Consider the following 18,131-nt stretch of genomic DNA (forward strand, 5'->3'; position numbering starts at 1 on the left):
CTCTCTGGTTCCCAGCTGCGTTCTGCCCTGCCCCCACCTGAGCTGGCCAAAGTTGCACGGGGTAAGTGTGGGCACTGGGTCTGGAGAAGGGAAGGACCTCTGGGGGCGGTGCGGGTCAGGCCAGAATCCTTCATCTCCCCCCTCCATGACTCCCCGCTGACGTAGTGAAGATGGCTGCAGCTTCTGGGCACTGGGGTGGGCTGGCTGGGAGAGGGCCTATTCCCCTTGCCAAACCACTTGGCAGGAGCTGGCTGGTGCTGCTGAGGTCAGGTTAGTGGGGGTGGGGGAGGGGGAAAGGCATGGTTAGTGCTGGGACTTGGCCTGCATGTGACAGGTGGGGGAGGAAAGAGAGGAGAGTCAATTTGGTCCACAGGTTAGGCAGGGGTGGGCTTGGGATTGTGGGGGGACAGCTAGGGGGAAGGGAGAAGGAAGTGACAGGCAGGCCAGGGTTAGGAGAAGAAAGAGTGAGAGCTAGCATGAAGGGAGAGAGTGAGGTGACAGGGAGGGGGGGGCACAAGATAACAGAAACAATTAAGCAGATAGTATAGCTAATATGAGAACTAGCAAAAGGGACAGATGACGACCATCATGAGAGGTAGAGTGAATGAGGCAATGGTGACATGGAGCATGGGATGACAGGTGGCTAGATAATAAGGTGGCAGACAGGCCAGCCAAGGTGATAGCCTTCCACCTTGGGCAGAGAGAGATTTAGGGAGAGTAAAGTGGCAGGCTGGATGGGGTGAAGGGGAAGGGAGAGAATCTGGTGACAGGAACAAGCAAAAGGGGGTACAGAAATGATGGTGACGGGATCAGGGGTAGGGAGAGTGTGGTGATGGTGACAAGGAAGCAAGTGGGCCAGTATGAGGGGTAGGGAGGTTGTGTTCTGTATGTATGAGAAGGACTGTTTTCTTTTAGCGTTGTCTGTGCAGGATCAATCTGTATTAATCTGGCTTCAGTTTAACAATGGGTATATTAATGTTCTAATGCTCACTGCAGTGTTTATGATGCTCCCTTTTCCTATGTGCACCCTTGCTTTGTGACTCATGGATTATTATTAAAAATATATTTTTATAGAGAGGAGGGGGTATTAAAAAAGGAGGGGGATGTTAAAAAAAAAAGATTGTATTTTATTGTTGGTTTAAATAAACTATGGCTTTAAAAAAATCAAAACTTTCTGAAGTAATTGCTGTTTTTTATGGGGACAGGTAACTTTTATGGGGCGATAGGCAAACACAGGTGGGGACAGAGGGGATTCCTCACGGGGACGGGTGGGGACAGAGGGGATTCCTTGCGGGGATGGGTGGGGATGGACGGATTCCTCGCGGGGACGGGCGGGGACAGAAGGATTCCTCGCGGGGATGGGTGGGATTTTGGAGGGGACGGGTTTTGATTTCTGTCCCCACGCAACTCTCTAATCAGGAGTCTCTTATGCATCCCAGTCTGAAATCACTGCACCTGACAACTTGGTTTCTCTTGGGTTGAATCTATTTATTTTGCATCTCTCTCAACCTGTTAGACAAATCATTGAAGCATCCAGGAAACCAGCCACTCAACAATGTTACCAGCAAAAGTGGACTAGATTTTCTTCCTGGTGTCTTCTTCATCATCATGATCCAACTTCCTTGGCAGTGGAATTGGTGTTAGATTATCTACTTTCTTTGTCTGACTCTGGACTCAAATCTACATCTATCAGAGTTCATCTCAGTGCTATTATAGCTTTTCACCTACCGGTAGAGGGCAAACCTCTCACTGCTCATTCTTTGGTTTCCAGATTCATGAAGGGACTTTTCAATGTTAAACCACCTCTCAAACCTCCTCCTATAGTTTGGGACCTTAATGTGATACTTTCCAACTTGATGAAGCCACCATTTGAAGCAATGGCCACAGCTCATCTCAAGTTTCTCACCTGGAAAGTGGTTTTCCTTATTGCTCTCATCTCAAGGTGGTTCTGCGCACACATCCAAAGTTTCTTCCGAAGGTTGTCGCTGAATTTTATCTTAATCAGTCAATTATTCTGCCAGTGTGTTTTCCTAAGCCTCATTCTCCTGCTGGAGAAACCGCTTTACATACTTTGGACTGTAAACGGGCTTTTCCTACTACATTGACTGGACAAAGCCACATTGAACATCTCCACAACTCTTCATCTTGTTTGATCCAAATAAGTTGGGGCATCCTGTTTCCAAGAAAATGATTTCCAACTGGCTGGCTGCCTGCATCTCGTTCTGCTATTCTCAGGCTGGACTGGCACTGGAGAATCGTGTCACAGCCCACAAAATTAGAGCTTTGGCAGCTTCTGTGGCTTTCCTCAGATCTACTCCCATTGAGGAAATCTGTAAAGTTGCTACCTGGTCTTAAGTTCATACATTCACTTCTCACTGCTGTCTGGAATCCTTTCCAGGCGAGATGGGCGCTTCGGCCAATCTGTATTACAAAATTTATTTTCCTAAGACCAACACTCCCACCATCCCATTTCTGTTAGCTTGGAGGTCACCCATACATGAGAATATGCTGCCTGCTTGTCCTGGGATAAAGCACAGTTACTTGCCGTAACAGATGTTATCCAAGGACAGCAGGCAGATATTCTTACAACCCACCCACTTCCCCGGGTTGGCTTCTTAGCTGGCTTATCTTAACTGAGGGACCTCGCGACCTACGTCGGGCAGGAAGGCACTCACACATATGCGGTTCAGGTTATCGTGAACTTTCTAAAGACTTAAAGTGGCGATGCACTTTTAAAGTGGTCTGTGCTGGGGCTCCGTCGTAACATCACCCGTACATGAGAATATCTGCCTGCTGTCCCTGGATAACACCTGTTACAGTAAGTAACTGTGCTTTAACTGTGTCTGTCACATGTTTAAAATTTGTGTCTCTCCTTAATTTTGCACGTGTAAAACGCGTGGAGGGGCATAATCCAAAAAAAGTCTAAATCCCCTTTTGGCCTAGGCCCTAAACGCTGAAAGTATTAAGCAGGGAAAATGTCCATTCTCAAAAAAAACGTCCAAAAGGAGGTTTTTTTTTTATAATGGCCTGCCTCTATGTTCAGCTGTTTAAACACCCAGAACACCACTATGTCTACACTAACAACAAAAAAAAGCCTAAGTCCCAAATGCCCAACACAAGAGCTTTTAGGCAAAGGAGGAGCAGTCCTTTGCCTAAAAGCTGGATTCTGTAACCGGTGTCTGTCAAAAAAACACCAGTTACAGAGTCCACCCCCCCAGCAACAATCGCAGCAGGAGAGATAGCCAATCTCTCCTGCTGCGATCCCCCCCCCCCCCAATCGGATCGGGCAGGAGGGAACCTAAGCCCTCCTGCTCCGATTGTGTCGGGAGGGTTGTGGCTCGCCGGGGCAGCAGGGAGCACAAGCCCTCCTGCCCCAGCGACCCCCCCCTACCCCCCACCCTCACTAAAATATGGGCAGGAGGGATCCCATGCTCTCTTGCCCCAATGCAGCCCCCCCACATCCAGCCCCCTTGCACCCCCCGATCGGCCCCCCTGCCGACCCTGCGACCCCCCCATACCTGAAGAACATTGGGCAGACAGACAGGTCCCAAGCCCGCCCCTCCAGCAGGCCCGCCATCCTCAGAATGGCGGGCCTTAGGGTCTGATTGGCCCAGGTGCCTCAAGCCCTGCCCACAGGTGGGGCCTGAGACACCTGGACCAACCGGAATAGGCCCAGCTGCCTTAGGCCCCTCCTGTGGGCGGGGCCTTAGGCACATGGGCTTGGGACCCGTCCGTCTGTCCAGGTATGGGGTGAGGGTGGGGTCGCGGGGTCGGCTGGAGTCTTGCAGGTGGGGGGTGTTCGGGGGGCGATCAGGGGTGCAGGGGGGGCGGATGTGGGGGGGGCTGCTTCGGGGCAGGAGGGCCTGGGATCCCTCCTGCCTGTATTTTAGTGGGGGTAGAGGGGTCGCCGGGACAGGAGAGCTTGGGCTCCCTCATGCCCCGATCGTGTTGAGAGGGTCATGGTTTCGCCGGGGCAGGAGGGCTTGGGCTCCCTCCTGTCCCAATTGTTGCTGGGAGGGTGGATCGCGGCAGGAGAGATGGCTCATCTCTCCTGCCGCGATTGCAATTGCACACCTCCCCGAGCCGCGATCGTTGTGGTAGGGGGTAGGCAGGTTGCTCAGTGCCCCTTTTTCGGCACTTATACCTGTTTTGACTTGGTCTAAGTTAAAACGTATAAGTGCCGACTAGGCAACCTGCCTAAACCTTTGGTTATACCTGCTGTATGGCTATGTCTAGGTCAGCCCACCTCCCGCCCCCTCCCACCCTTTCCCCGCCTCTAAAAACGCCTCTATGCATTTAGAGGCAGGGAAAGCCCTAAGCTGGTTTTAGATACGTCTAAACAGCTTTGGTTATTGGTACTTGGACGATCAGGCTTTTGATCATCCAAGTACCCATTTAGGCCACTTTTTAGACATTTTTTTTTTGTTTTGATTATGAGTCCCTTAGTATTTGATAGGCGTTTAATCAAATTTTTAAATAAACTTGGAAACTTGGTCAACTTGGAAAACACAAGTCTGGGTTTATTGGTATGATAAAAGTTCAAATGATTCGACACGAGTTGTTTTAGGAGTCAAATATTCTGATATATCAGTACACAAAGAAATTAATGTATTGAAGATCATGTGATGCCATGGGCAACTAAAATGTAAACACAGTTGCGAAAAACTGAAAATGTGAAACTGCGGTGGCTTTTTTTTCAGTTATTAGCAATGGCAATTTGATGTTTTCAGTTTTTCACGACTGCATTTACATTTTAGTTGCCTTTGACATCATATGATCTTCAATAAATTCTTCTCTTTGTGTAATGATACCTCAGAATATTTGACGCCTGATGCAAGCTTGTAGGCCACAACACGGCTCGTCCCCTTTTTTTATGCTTTCTTTGTATTTTTAACTTTGTAAAACCGCCTTGAATATTGATAAGGCAGGATATCAAATTTTAATAAACTTGAAACTTGATTTGAACTTTTATCATACTAATAAAGCCAGACTGGTGATTGTTTCCATTGGTTTACTGTCAACTCCATCTCTTCCATTGCTGGTGTCTTATTTGCAGAGAGATTTCATTCTTCTGTTTTCTCTGAGAGTCCTGTGTAATGGCATTTAAAATCTCTCTCGCTTGTACTTTTTCCTACTTTTGAGATGTTAACAAAGCTGAGAGATTTTATAAGTCTACATTTTCCATCTTCTAAGGGTTAAATACCTGAAAATCTTTAAATCTTCTTTTATTTGTATAGTAGCAAGCATAAGGATCTTGGAATGCCTACTTATTATTCAGGAAACAATTGAAAACCTGGCTGCCCTGCAAGGGGCAGAAGCGAGTGGGCTTCACTACTGTCCCCATTGCTTTCACTGGACCACCATGGATAGAACGTAAGCCCGGGGTTGAGGGATGAAATAAAGGTTATTTGAGGTCTAGTTAGTATTTAATACTGAGACCCAAATAGCTAATTAGCCAAGTTAGGACAGCTTTTGAACTGTCCTAACTTGGCTGGGTTAACTATATGAATCCCAGCACTGAATAATGCCAGCACCCTTCAGCTGAATACTGGCCAGGACCCGCATGATCTCCAGCAGCCAGCTCCACCAAAATTAGCCCCCTAGCACCAAATATGTGGGGCTAATTCTGCCCACAGCTGTAAGTGTTTTAATAAACTGCTAACTGCTGCAGACTGAATATCTATCCCTTGGAGTTTTAAGAATATATTGAGACACTAAACAAAGAATGACATTTGAAAAGAGCACGAGTGGTAGGATGCTCTCATCATCAAGGACAAGAGGCACAATAGCACCCAAGAACTTAATCAACCATTACCTTGTAATTCTTCTTGGCTCCATGAAACTAGGGGAGTCCCGCCTTCTCTTCCGAATTGGAGAATAACTTCTTGAACGACGCCTGGTTCTCGTAGCATCAGTTTCATTGTGACGTGTTCTCCCATCACTTTCCTTCTCTCTGAATCAGGAAAATAAAGGAAGACAGGATATTTTCACTGAAGATATTTCATCTTGGGGAACCAATGGAGATGATGGGATGGTATCATTCTTTAAATGCAGAGAAAGTGCAGGGTTAGGAGAGCTTTGGACTGGAGCACCCAATAAACATGAAGAGATTGACCATATGGGCACCCAGCAGATTCTAGTGGACCACAATACATATGTTACAGTAGACTCTCTGTTAACCGGAACTCAATTAACCAGAACCCTCAAGCCAAAAAATAAAATCTAAAAAATATTTAAATAAAGATGAAAAAAAATCAATATCTGGTAGAAATTTAAGTGTAAACCTGGCATACCACACCTGAGAATTCCCACGCTTTGCCTATCACATGTTTGTCTGCAACATGGTTCAGATTCATCTGGTCAGACCACTACACTTACACCTTCAACATCAACTGGACCAAAAGCAAAAAAACCATAACAAAACTCAATAAAGTAACATACACCCAGTGGTGTACCTAGGGTATGTGGCACCCGGGGCCCATCATTTTTTGACATCCCCATGTAAAAAATATTTTTTGTAATAACCATGAATCGGTATAAATGGTCAGAATAGAAACAGGGAGTGAAAATATTCTTTTATTGAACCTCATATATGTAACCATTATTCCAAACATAACATAACATAAATTATGTCTGAATTGTCATGACATGAGAAGTACATATGGAGTAGTTGCAGGTGATGCTTGGGACAGTTCTGATTGTGTTAGTTCGGTTTTATGTGTTTTTTGAATAGAAGGGTTTTTATTTCTTTTTTGAAGGTTTTGTACTCTGGTCGAGGTCAATAGGTTGTAGAGTTGGGGGTCAAGTGTTGCAGCTCGAATGGCTAGGAGGTTGTCGAACAGTTTTTTCTTTTGACGTTTTTGGTTGGAGGGTGTGTGAATGGTGTGCGAGTTCTCCTATGTCTGGTTGAGGTGGATTTAATATTTAGCTGAATAAATTAGTTACCCCCCCCCCCATTCCACACACATTAATTCTCTTCCATTTTTGTTCCCATTATAAAAAAAACACTGATAAGTTCCCAGAAAAAAAATACATTAAAATAAGAAGTGAAAACAAAGGCCCCTACAGATGAGAACATAACATAAGAATAGCCTAACTGGGTCAGACCAATGGTCCATCATGCCCAGTAGCCCATTCTCATGGTAGCCAATCCAGGTCACTAGTACCTGGTTAAAACCCAAAGAGTACCAACATTCCATGCTACCGATCCAGGGCAAGCAGACACTTCCCCCATGTCTTAATAACAGACTATGGACTTTTCCTCCAAGAATTTGTCCAAATCTTTCTTAAAACCAGCTAAGCTATCTGCTTTTACCATAACTTCTGGCCACTTCATTTTTAAGCTTAGATCTTTCCTTCCAAACAGAGACCTTGCTAGATGTCAAATACAGCACAAGGGAACTTCACACGGACTTAGCTGTGCAGGAAATGTGAATCTCCTCATACACCCACCTATAGTGCAAAAATGTGCAAAGGTCTGGTTTTTTCTTTCGATCACTACATAGCCTAATGCCACACAAGCAGCACTGTTACAAAAGGTCAATGCTAAGGTTAACAAAGTTTCCTTCCTTGGACCACAAGGAGATACTGACAAACCACTGGAAGAGATCCCAAAACAATTACCTAGGCACAATACCCAAAGACCCACTCAGTGTGTGAACCAGTTGAGTGGAGTGGACTAACTGGGGGGTGGAAATGGGTCCGGAGTTTGCTCAGGAGAATTTCCCAGACCACCTCTTCCTCTCAACACATTGACACACTGCCGCCACCACCACCACCACCACTAGGAACACCTCACCGGGTAGGCCAGCAATGCTTATAAACTTTATAAAACACATTATTATATTTTTTTATAAAGCACATATTTTAACTGAACTCTCTGACATCCTCAGCCTTTCCATTCACAAAAATAGAAGGAAGAAAAGTTCCCATTTCCTGCTGTCTCATGTCCCTGGCCTATACAATATTTTTCTTCTGCAGACCAAATCCTCATTTCACTTGCATTATAAAGTACTGAGGATGCCATCTCTCCCCAATCCCAGGTCCTAAAGTCTGAGACAGTAGCGCAAACTGCCCGATTCAGGAAGAAAAATTTCGATTCAGCCTATTTAATTGGTTTTTCGATTTGATTTTCCTGCCCAGTTGGGTGATTTTTTTCAAAAATCCTGGTGGGTTTTATAGCTTTTTCACCCCCTTTGGCTTCTCCTAACCACACTGGCGCTGTGGTGTAAATAAAATAAATTAACAAAAAGGACTTTTCCTCTCTCTGTTAAATCCTAGCTCACGTTTGCGGTCTAACACCAGCTCTGGCAGGATACACATTTCAAATCTGACATATTGTAATCACAAAACAGAACATAAAATTAATTTTTCTACCTTTTGTTATCTGGTTATTTTTCAAATCTTGTTGGTCCCAGGCTCTGGTTGTCTTCTGATAACTTGCTTGCCAGGGTCTCTTTCTTTCTTCATGCTAACCATCCATCTGCCATCTCTGTCCTCCCTTTCCATTTCCCTTTCCTCCCCAGGAAGTCTGGTATCTTTCCTTTTTTTCATCTCCCTCCACAAATCCACCTTTTCTTAACTACCTTTTCATCCGGCATCTCTCCCTCCTTCACCACCACCCCAGGGCCCACCATCTCTCCCTTTCTTTTCCCAATTACCCTCCTATCCAGTATCTCTATCCCTCCTCCACACCATCCCTTGTGTCCAATTTCTCTCTCTTTCTGTTCCTTCCCTCCCTAAATCCCATGGTCCATCATCTCTCTCCCTCTCCTCTATTTTCAGACCCATTATTTTTTCCCCTCCAAAGTCTGGCATATGCACATCTCTTCCCTCCGTGTACTTCTACACCAGGGTCCCCCCCAAAGGCCTGTCCCCCCCCCTTAAAGGTCTGCATCTCACCCCTGAAGGCCTGTCCACCCCCCCCTTGAAGGCCTGCACCCCCCCTTGAAGGCCTGCACCCCCTTGAAGGCCTGTCCCCCCCTTAAAGGCCTGTCCCACCCCCTTGTAGGCCTGCCCCCCCTTAAAGGCCTGCCTGCCTGTCCCCCCCGAAAGCTTGTCTCCCCTCATGAAGGCTTGTCCCACCCTTTAAGGCCTGCATCTCCCCCTGAAGGCCTGTCCCCCCCCTTGAAGGCCTGTCCCCCCCCCCTTGAAGGCCTGCACCCCCCCGAAGGCCTGCACCCCCTTGAAGGCCTGTCCCATCCCCTTGTAGGCCTATCCCCCCCTTGAAGGCCTGCCTGCCTGTCCCCCTCCTTGAAGGCCTGCACCCCTCAAAGTCCTTCACCCCCCCCGAAGGCCTGCACCCCCTTGAAGGCCTGTCCCACAGGTTAACATACATAATATACTGTACAGTTAACTGGTTATAATTTGCCATTGCTACAAGTTTTTCCAATATAAGTATCTTGTTTTGCTTTCTTTATGGCCACAAGCAGCACTATGGCCATCCTCTGCTTCCCTCCTGGCTCTCCAATCTTTGGGATCTCAGATAACACCCCTCCCCCACGCTCTGATATCTGCTGTTTGATCTTGCCTGTGGGTGCCAAAATCTTAAATTTGGCCCTCTTGGCTAGGGGGATTGAGAGAGAGGGAGGATCCTGAAAGAGGTCTTGATGTGCTTCCAGTGGGGTGGGAGAGATGGAGGGGGGATCGGAAGGAAGGGTTCAGGATGTACCAGTGGGTGGGCAGGAATATCTTCCTGGCATACTTATGCAGGGGTATTGTACAAGCAGAGGTATATGTTCAGATCAACATCATTGGACTCTGCTTTACCTGTTTGAATTCTTCTTCTGTGACAGAGATCGAGTCCTGCTCCGTGCTGATCTTTTATCACGGGACCGGGACCTGGATGGGGAGTGGCTGCTGCTCCAGGAGGTGCTTCTGTGGCCAGGACTTTGAGACAAACTCTTCTTTTTTTCAGAGTTGTGCCTGGAATGTTTGGCTGAAGACTCGGAACAGCTGTTCTGCCTTCCCCTATGATGTCTGTCCTTTATCCTACAAGGACGCATTATTCAATTTTAAAATTAGCAACATTTCAGTAGAATATATTTAGTTTGTAGCCTAAACCTCTCAGTCTGTTAAGACGTGCACATATATGGTTCAGTTTCTAATAAGGTGCCTATCTAGATCATTTCTCAATCTGGATAAACTAACCTCATATTCAAATCCAAAGTATCTGCATAGTTTGAACATATAGATCAGATTGTAAAGAGATGAACCAATCATAAACTTATTTGTCAACTCCTTGTCTACTTCAACCAGAAAACTGAAATCACTTCAACTGCTACTCCCAATTCCCAAGGGCCTTACCTTCGCTGCTTCCTGCGAGGTCGTTGTCTCCGGCTCCCAGACGGTGCTGGGTTGAGCTGGGATGGGTGGCAGAAGCCCTCACAGAGCAGGGCTGCAGCTTCTGCCCGGGTCCGAATGCATGCTCCAGAGTTAGCAGGCTCATATTGCCTCCCCAACAGTTGCTCTTCTTGCTCGCTACCTGGGGCAGGAGATCGGGGGAGAGACACAGCTCTCCTTTTCTGTCGAGAGGTTGTTATCTGCGCTGTGACTGCCGCTGAGCTAATTACGGCAGCCTGCAGAGTGAACCTAGCAGGCTGCTGTTAGCCTCCGAAGCACATGTTCTCTACTGTGGTCCTACCACGGCAGCCTGCTAGGTTCACTCTGCAGGCTGCCATAATTAGCTCAGCGGTGGTCACGGCGTGGAAGACGACCTCTCTCGCTGGGTGCAGGAAGCAGCTTGGAGGTAAGCTCCCCCCCCCCCCCCCGCCCGTTGCGAGCCTAATTAGCTTTAAAGGGGGGAATCCAGAGGACACTGTAGGGGAAGCCAAGAAGACAGCTGGGCGCTCACAGATGCTAGGGAGAGCCATATTTGGCGCGGGCATTTAGAAAGGTACGACAGGGTAGGGGTGGGGTGTTAAAAGAAAAGTATCTTCGCTGCATAAGATGCACCAACATTTCCACCTACTTTTGAGTGGAAAAAAAGTGCGTCTTATGGAGCGAAAAATACAGTAGTCTGTCCCCTTCCTCTCATCACCTTGATGGTCTGCTTTTCCATTCTTTGGTCCCTCAGTATAGAATTTACTCCCTCATCACTCAAAAAGAAAGTCAAGCAGAGTTTGCTTCAAAGCAGCTTTGAAAACCCATCTCTTCTCCCTAGCATATGTGCAATTGTTCAGTCTTGGAATTATCTCAGATCACTGACTCTTTCCTTTATTTTTTTCTGTTAATGGATTGTAGTGTGGCGCAGTGGCTAAAGCTACAGCCTCAGCACCCTGAGGTTGTGGGTTCAAACCCATGCTGCTCCTTGTGACCCTGGGTAAGTCACTTAATCCCCCATTGCCCCAGGTACATTAGGTAGATTGTAAACCCACCAGGATAGATAGGGAGAAATGCTTGAGTACCTGAATAAATTCATGTAAACCGTTCTGAGCTTCCCTGGGAGAACGTATAGAAAATAAATAAAATCCTTTCTGAAATTGTGAAGTAAGGCCAGCATCAGGTAGGCTTCTATGGTTTTTGTCCTTCAATTATGGCACGACAGATCAGGACAGGGCTCAACAGCTTCCGTTGGGAAATAAGGCCAGTGTTGTGCTGTGCAACTTTCTAAATTCTGTGCCCCAAAAATATGGATAAGAGTTGAATATTGCTGCTCCCCATACAGCTGGGCCAAATGCCCTTGAGGAAAGGATACATTCCTTTGACTATCAGGCCTACGGTTTCATGTTCTGAAGAAGAGGAAAGCTATTTTTCATTTGCCAGCTTTGTCTTTTTCCAATCACTAAGGCACTTCTATGCCACATGGTGAGAGTCTATTCTGTAATGGCATCTGGGCACCCAGATTACGCTCTAGAATACTAATGTAACCCAGCATCAGCACACCTAAAATTTAGGTGTCCACAAGTATTTAATCATGGAACTACACTATCCTACAGATTTTGTATAGATTGCCCAAATTTGGGTATGGATCCCAGATCCGCCTAAAAACTAATTAGTCAAATAAGCACTTACAATCACTTAATTGACAGTAAATAAGAGTTGTGTGCGGATCTGCCCTAAATTTCTTAACGTGTAAATCATAATGGGAGGGGCCATTCCCAGAAAAATGGGCAGGCATAAGTGCTTACAAGAAGCATACTAGGCTAGTTTTCTGGAAAGGGCAATCCACAAAGCGAATACTAGATTAGTGCAGTGTCATTTAAAAAATCCGGCCCTCTTTCACACAAGTGGTGCCTAAATGTGGGTGTCCAGTTATCAAACCGCCCTTGCAACTCATTCTCCTCTTACCTTTTCGATGCGGCACCATTGTTCTTTTCCATATTTGCCATCGCAGAGTGTGAATGTGAGCAGGCTGAATCCTCAGAGTCACTACTGTAGCCTGTGTGGCTAACAGAGCGTGCTGGAGACCCCTTGGTGGCTCGTCCCCTGGACTGTCTTCGTCTGTGCAAGCTCTTGTTTCCTGCATCCGGAGAGAGGGATCTAGAGCTCCTTGCATCATGCTTACTGCCCCTGCGGGGGGACAAGGATTCCTTCTTGACATCTGGCCTTGAAGACGGACACATTGAATTTGGTCTCTAATTGAGAAAAAAGAAAAAGAAAAACCAAAGGAAGAAAAAAGGGAGAAAAAGACATTACTGAGAAGGTGCACAAAAAACCTCCCAGGATTGACAAGCATCAGTTGACTGTACATTGCATTCTGCACGCTACACAGAGAGGCTACTATGCTGAACCTATCTTTCCTCTTAGCCTTCTGACCCTAACAATGCAGCACATGCAAATTTCACATGCAAAACATAAAGAAAGTAATTCAACAAAATGATAAGGAAAGAGGTGAGGGCTGGTAAATAGTCAAAATTATTAATAAGTACCTAATATGGTCAAAAGTGAATAAAGTTTTAAAAAAATACATAAGCAGGAAACTAAACCATATTCCAGGGGACAAAAAAGGCAACAGATCGTTGGAGAACTGAAAACAGACCGGGAATGGAAGGGAAGGAAGAGGATAAATACTGTAACATACCAAGAAGAGAATGAGACACCCAGACCAAACAGCACAGAGACAGAACAGTAGAGAGGGAGGGAGGGAGGGAGGGAGATGGGGGAACAAAGAAACCAACAAAAAAAAAGATAAAAAAATCTAATTCACAAATGTAACAATTACTGAAATAAAAAAATTCTGAACTTTTTCTGGGATACAGTCTTTTTAAATGTTATTTTTTTCATAGAGTACTGCTGAGCTCTCGTCAGTATCCAAAGCTCATGTTTAAAAAAAAAAGTTACATTTTTCCCTCACGTTCTTACAAGTCTGATTTAAGTCTCTCCTGGTCAGCGTCCACTTACCAAAAAAGTGGCATTTCCTCCTTTAGTAGGTAAGGTATGAAGAGAAGGGAAAAGTGGGGCAACATAAGTGCATCATTAGATTCACAAAAATGCAAGAGAAAGAAAGAGAGAGAGAGAGCGAGAGTGAAAAAAATAATAACAAAAAAAATAACACAAACCCACTTCTCCTAGGATTCAGATTTTGGAATCATGTAATAGCCAATTAGCTTGTGATTTCCATCCATACAATTATTCTTTTGATGTTATCATTCCACCTGTACTTCAATTTAGAGTTAGGGTCCCTAAAATGGCTCTTGACCTCAAGGGACAAATGAGCATCAGTTCCTACCTCTGTGCATTCTGCTACCTGTCGTCCCAAAACTACCAGACTGCATTGAAATGGAACTTTTAAAAGAGAGAACTCCAGTATGGGCTCGGCTGTACTTTATTAGTATTTGCAAAATCCTTGTCTGAGTTCCCACAAAACTAAATGATTGAAGATGAAAAAAGAATGATTCTCACGTGCTCCACCATGTTGGGTTCATGTATTCTAAATCAAGTCAACTATACCTCTAAAAAAGCTCAAATTAACCGATAAGCCCAGGCCATAAAGGAGGTGGAACTGGTTCCAAGAGCAGAACGCTACCCCGTATGCCTGGAACAAACTACCTGTGTCACACCCCATCCCTTGTTCAAAAGTAGGCTTTTTGAGATAGCCTTCAACTCATAACCCTATTCCCCACTGCCCTAGCAAGTAGTTTAATCATCCCCATTAACTGTAGCCCTTACCCTGGCATCCTGTTTTTCTGTCTTGATTGATTACAAGGGGGTGCTGTAAAGTTCTCAGCCCAACCAACCAACTTCCTAAATTCTGAGTATCATTTTGCCACTGTAGCTGAAAACAGTGTTATCTTATTTCATTAAGCACCAATTTGCAGAAACAAAATTCTCTGTTTTGGCATTTTTTCAGATCATTGATTGAACCATATCCACGTCATTGTCTTCTTGGTTAGGCTGAGAACTTTTCAGCACCCTCCTCATAGATTTTAAGCTCATTCAAGCAGGGACTGATTAGATTGTGAACTCATTTGAATAGGAACTGTCTCCTTCATGACTCTGTACAGTGCTCTAGAAATAATTAATAGTAGTAGTAGTAGAACCTGGGTCCATAATAAGATTGACTCAATCTGTGCCTATGACCTGATAAATGGTAACCACAATGAGAATGACATTTTCTTCCTTAGCTTCACCAACTAACATAATTCTAGGTCTCCCCAAATGCTACAAGATACCCTATGAATAACCCTACAGATTACCTCAAATCCAGTCCTGTTTAGGGATATTGTTTTCATTAGTGATTTTAAACATTCAGGTGGTGGGGGAGGGGGGGTTATCAATATGATCTACTGGTATTTTACTGTTAACTCAGGTCATTGCTAACTAGGTTTCATTGCATAAGGTGGAGCCCATGCTAAACATGAGTTAGAGCAGGGGTGTCAAAGTCCCTCCTTGAGGGCCGCAATCCAGTCAGGTTTTCAGGATTTCCCCAATGAATATGCATGAGATCTATTTGCATGCACTGCTTTCATTGTATGCTAATAAATCTCATGCATATTCATTGAGGAAATCCTGAAAACCCAACTGGATTGCGGCCCTCGAGGAGGGACTTTGACACCCCTGAGTTAGAGGGAAGTCATCAACATGGGCTACTGTTAAGAGGGGCTATTTTACCACAAGTTGTACCACCATTTCACTATATACAATAACACAACTTGTAGTAAAATAACTCATCGTAGGGGAAGTTATCAATGTAGGCTACTGTTAAATCAAGGGGTCAAATATCCCATTTAACAGTAGCCTACATTGATAACTTCCCCTACGATGAGTTATTTTACTCCACGTTGTGCTATTTTAGCAGAGGATCCCATTTCATGCAATATAACTGGGCTAAAATACTGTAGTATAAGTTATGGCAAAATATGTTTTACTCCTTGGGATCTAGCTAGGTACTTGGGACCTGGGTTGGCCATTGTTGGAAACAGGATACTGGCAATTCTTATGTGAGCCAAGTCTAGGACAATCAAGCCATTGTGACATCATGGATGAAATTGGCTCTTAAGCATTGGTGGAATGAGGCATTATGACATCACAATCTCAGCTCTGGAATGTTGCTACTTGGGTTGGCCATTGTTGGAAACAAGATACTGGGCTTGATGGACCTTCAATCTGTCCCAATATGGCAATTCTTATGTTCTTAGAATAATCTGACTTAACAGTAGTCCGCTTTTGATAACTTCACTCCTTAATGGACATTAACCTACAAATGAATGCAGGTAAAGTTGAGAAGCATGTGTTAAAAAGTCCTAGCACTTGTGAAAAATTTGCTATTAAAACATATGCGCGAAAGTCTAGAACAATCCCCCAAAACAGAACATTTTTGCCCTCTACACATCCCTAAAGTTTACCTATAGGGTGAATTTTTCTTTTTTAGTCCACAGTTTAAGAAGAGCTGCTAGCTAAGAAAAAGAACGGGTCTGATTTTATTTTATGTACAGTATATCTACATTCTTGAGTTTACAGAGTTTTTCAAAGAGCCGTCAGAACCCCCCCCCCCCAAAAAAAAAAAACCTTCAAAAGGTAAAAATTCACTTGGCAAGTAACAAGACCCAAGTTCTATTATAGTGTCTACAAGGTTTTTTTTTTTGGGGGGGGGGGTTCCAGCAGCTGTAGTCTTCCTGCTCTCCCTATCAATTGTGGCAATATTCAGAACAATATCACAGTGTATCTTACAGGATGATATCCAACTGCCTCACTGAATCTTGTCCTTGTCTTGACTTCAACCTGCCCTATTTTTATTTCTATTTTATTTATTTTTAAGATGTTTTAAATTTTTAATACTATAAACCAGCCAGATACTTGTGATGGTCGGTATACCAAATTAAGAATAAACTTGAATTTGAATTTTAGATTTTTACATTTATCTTTCAGGTGTAACACATAATTTCAAGTCCCAGATGGCTTACATTCTAAGTTTTATACCTGAGGGAGGATAAGGGCCTGGCCCAAGGTCACAAGGAATATCAGTGAGAGAAGTAGGATTTGAACCATGATTTTCCTAGCTCTCACTTCTTTATCCAACCACTCTTGTACTCATGTGGTATCAATTAATACATCAGGTCTAGTGTATGAGTTACTTAGGGACAGTGAATTTGGAGTGGCAGCTTGGTATCTTACATGTAATATGTTGCAATGCTTGGAGATGAGTTGTGAGAATCTTGAATCCATAACAGTAGTCTTATATTTAGGTGCTAAGAATGCATACAAATGGCCAGAATACTGGCATATATGGGCCATCATGCATGAGTAAATGCCAATATAGTTGCTATGCACATTTCTATAAACTGGTAACGAGTATGGGAAGGGTGCACATTTGCAATATATGTGTACATTTTAGAAGAGTATAATTTATGCACTTTTTGTGGCAATCTAGGATTGGGCATTTACACCCAGCTCTGTGGCTATTGTAAGTGTCTATGTGGTCTTATAGAACTTGCTCCATGTATGTATCACTTTGGCACCTAAATATAGGCACACTGTTATAGAATTATCCTCTGAGTGCCAATTATGCCAGCCACAGAGCTGGCATGTGTGCACCTAAGTGCTAATGACACATGCTTAACTTACTATATGTGCAGGTGTGACTCCTGCCCATGATCAGCTCAGACTCTGCCTCTAAAATGTTTTTGCGATATTATTTTAATGATCTATTGGAGCACTGGTCTAGGACCTGGCAATGCCAAAAAATGCACCTTGGCAGCCAAAATCCATGCAAGACTTACATCCTTAATGGCGAGATCCTAGCAAGGACTGCAACAGAACGGGACTTAGGAGTAATCATCAGTGAAGACATGAAGACTGCCAATCAAGTGGAGCAGGCTTCATCTAAGGCTAGACAGATCATAGGGTGTATACGTAGGAGTTTCGTCAGCCGTAAACCTGAAGTCATTATGCCATTATATAGATCCATGGTAAGACCCCATCTGGAATACTGTGTACAATTCTGGAGGCCTCATTACCGCAAGGATGTGCTGAGACTTGAGTCAGTCCAGCGAATGGCCACCCGGATGGTCTCGGGACTCAAGGATCTCCCGTATGAGGAACGGCTGGATAAACTGCGGCTATACCCACTCAAGGAACGCAGAGAGAGGGGAAACATGATCGAGACGTTCAAATATCTCATAAGCCGTATCGAGGTAGAAGAAGATATCTTCTTTCTCAAAGGTCCAACGGCAACAAGAGGACATCCATGGAAAATCAGATGTGGGAAATTGCACGGTGACACCAGAAAATACTTTTTCACCAAGAGAGTGGTTGATCACTGGAATAATCTTCCACTGCAGGTGATCGAGGCAAGCAGCGTGCCTGATTTTAAGAAGAAATGGGATCGTCACGTGGGATCTCTTCACAGAGTTAAGTAGGGGAGGGTCATTGAGGTGGGCAGACTAGTTGGGCCGTGGCCCTTATCTGCCGTCTATTTCTATGTTTCTATGTTATATACCTAATCAGTGCCTAGCTATTAGAGCTTACTTTATAGAGTTATCCTCCATAGACCTTCCATCATGGTAAACTTGCACAGCTTACCTATCTGGTAGGTTGTAAGTTTAAATGTGTCTGCAATTTGGATGGAAGATAACATTCCTCAGCTAGTGATGATGATATCAATTACAATGTGACTATGTTGATATTAAGAACTAAATCATGACAGTAGGCTTATTCTAACCAAACAAAAGACAAGTGCATTTCACTTCACT

At 44.5% G+C, this 18,131-nt stretch overlaps 1 protein-coding gene across 1 annotated transcript in view; it reads right to left on the minus strand.

The window, feature by feature from the left end:
* The window catches only part of SRRM3 (serine/arginine repetitive matrix 3), a 123,326-nt gene that overhangs the window by 26,862 nt on the left and 78,333 nt on the right, over positions 1 to 18,131 (minus strand). The window contains exons 10-12 of the mRNA XM_033922491.1: positions 12,289 to 12,575; positions 9,769 to 9,990; positions 5,816 to 5,953 (exon numbers count right to left, since the gene is read on the minus strand). Coding sequence (XP_033778382.1) covers positions 5,816 to 5,953; positions 9,769 to 9,990; positions 12,289 to 12,575 — 647 coding nt within the window. The remainder of the gene's footprint in view (positions 1 to 5,815; positions 5,954 to 9,768; positions 9,991 to 12,288; positions 12,576 to 18,131) is intronic.

This window comes from Geotrypetes seraphini, chromosome 15 (assembly GCF_902459505.1).
Source record: "Geotrypetes seraphini chromosome 15, aGeoSer1.1, whole genome shotgun sequence".
In the NCBI taxonomy this organism is placed as follows: domain Eukaryota; kingdom Metazoa; phylum Chordata; class Amphibia; order Gymnophiona; family Dermophiidae; genus Geotrypetes; species Geotrypetes seraphini.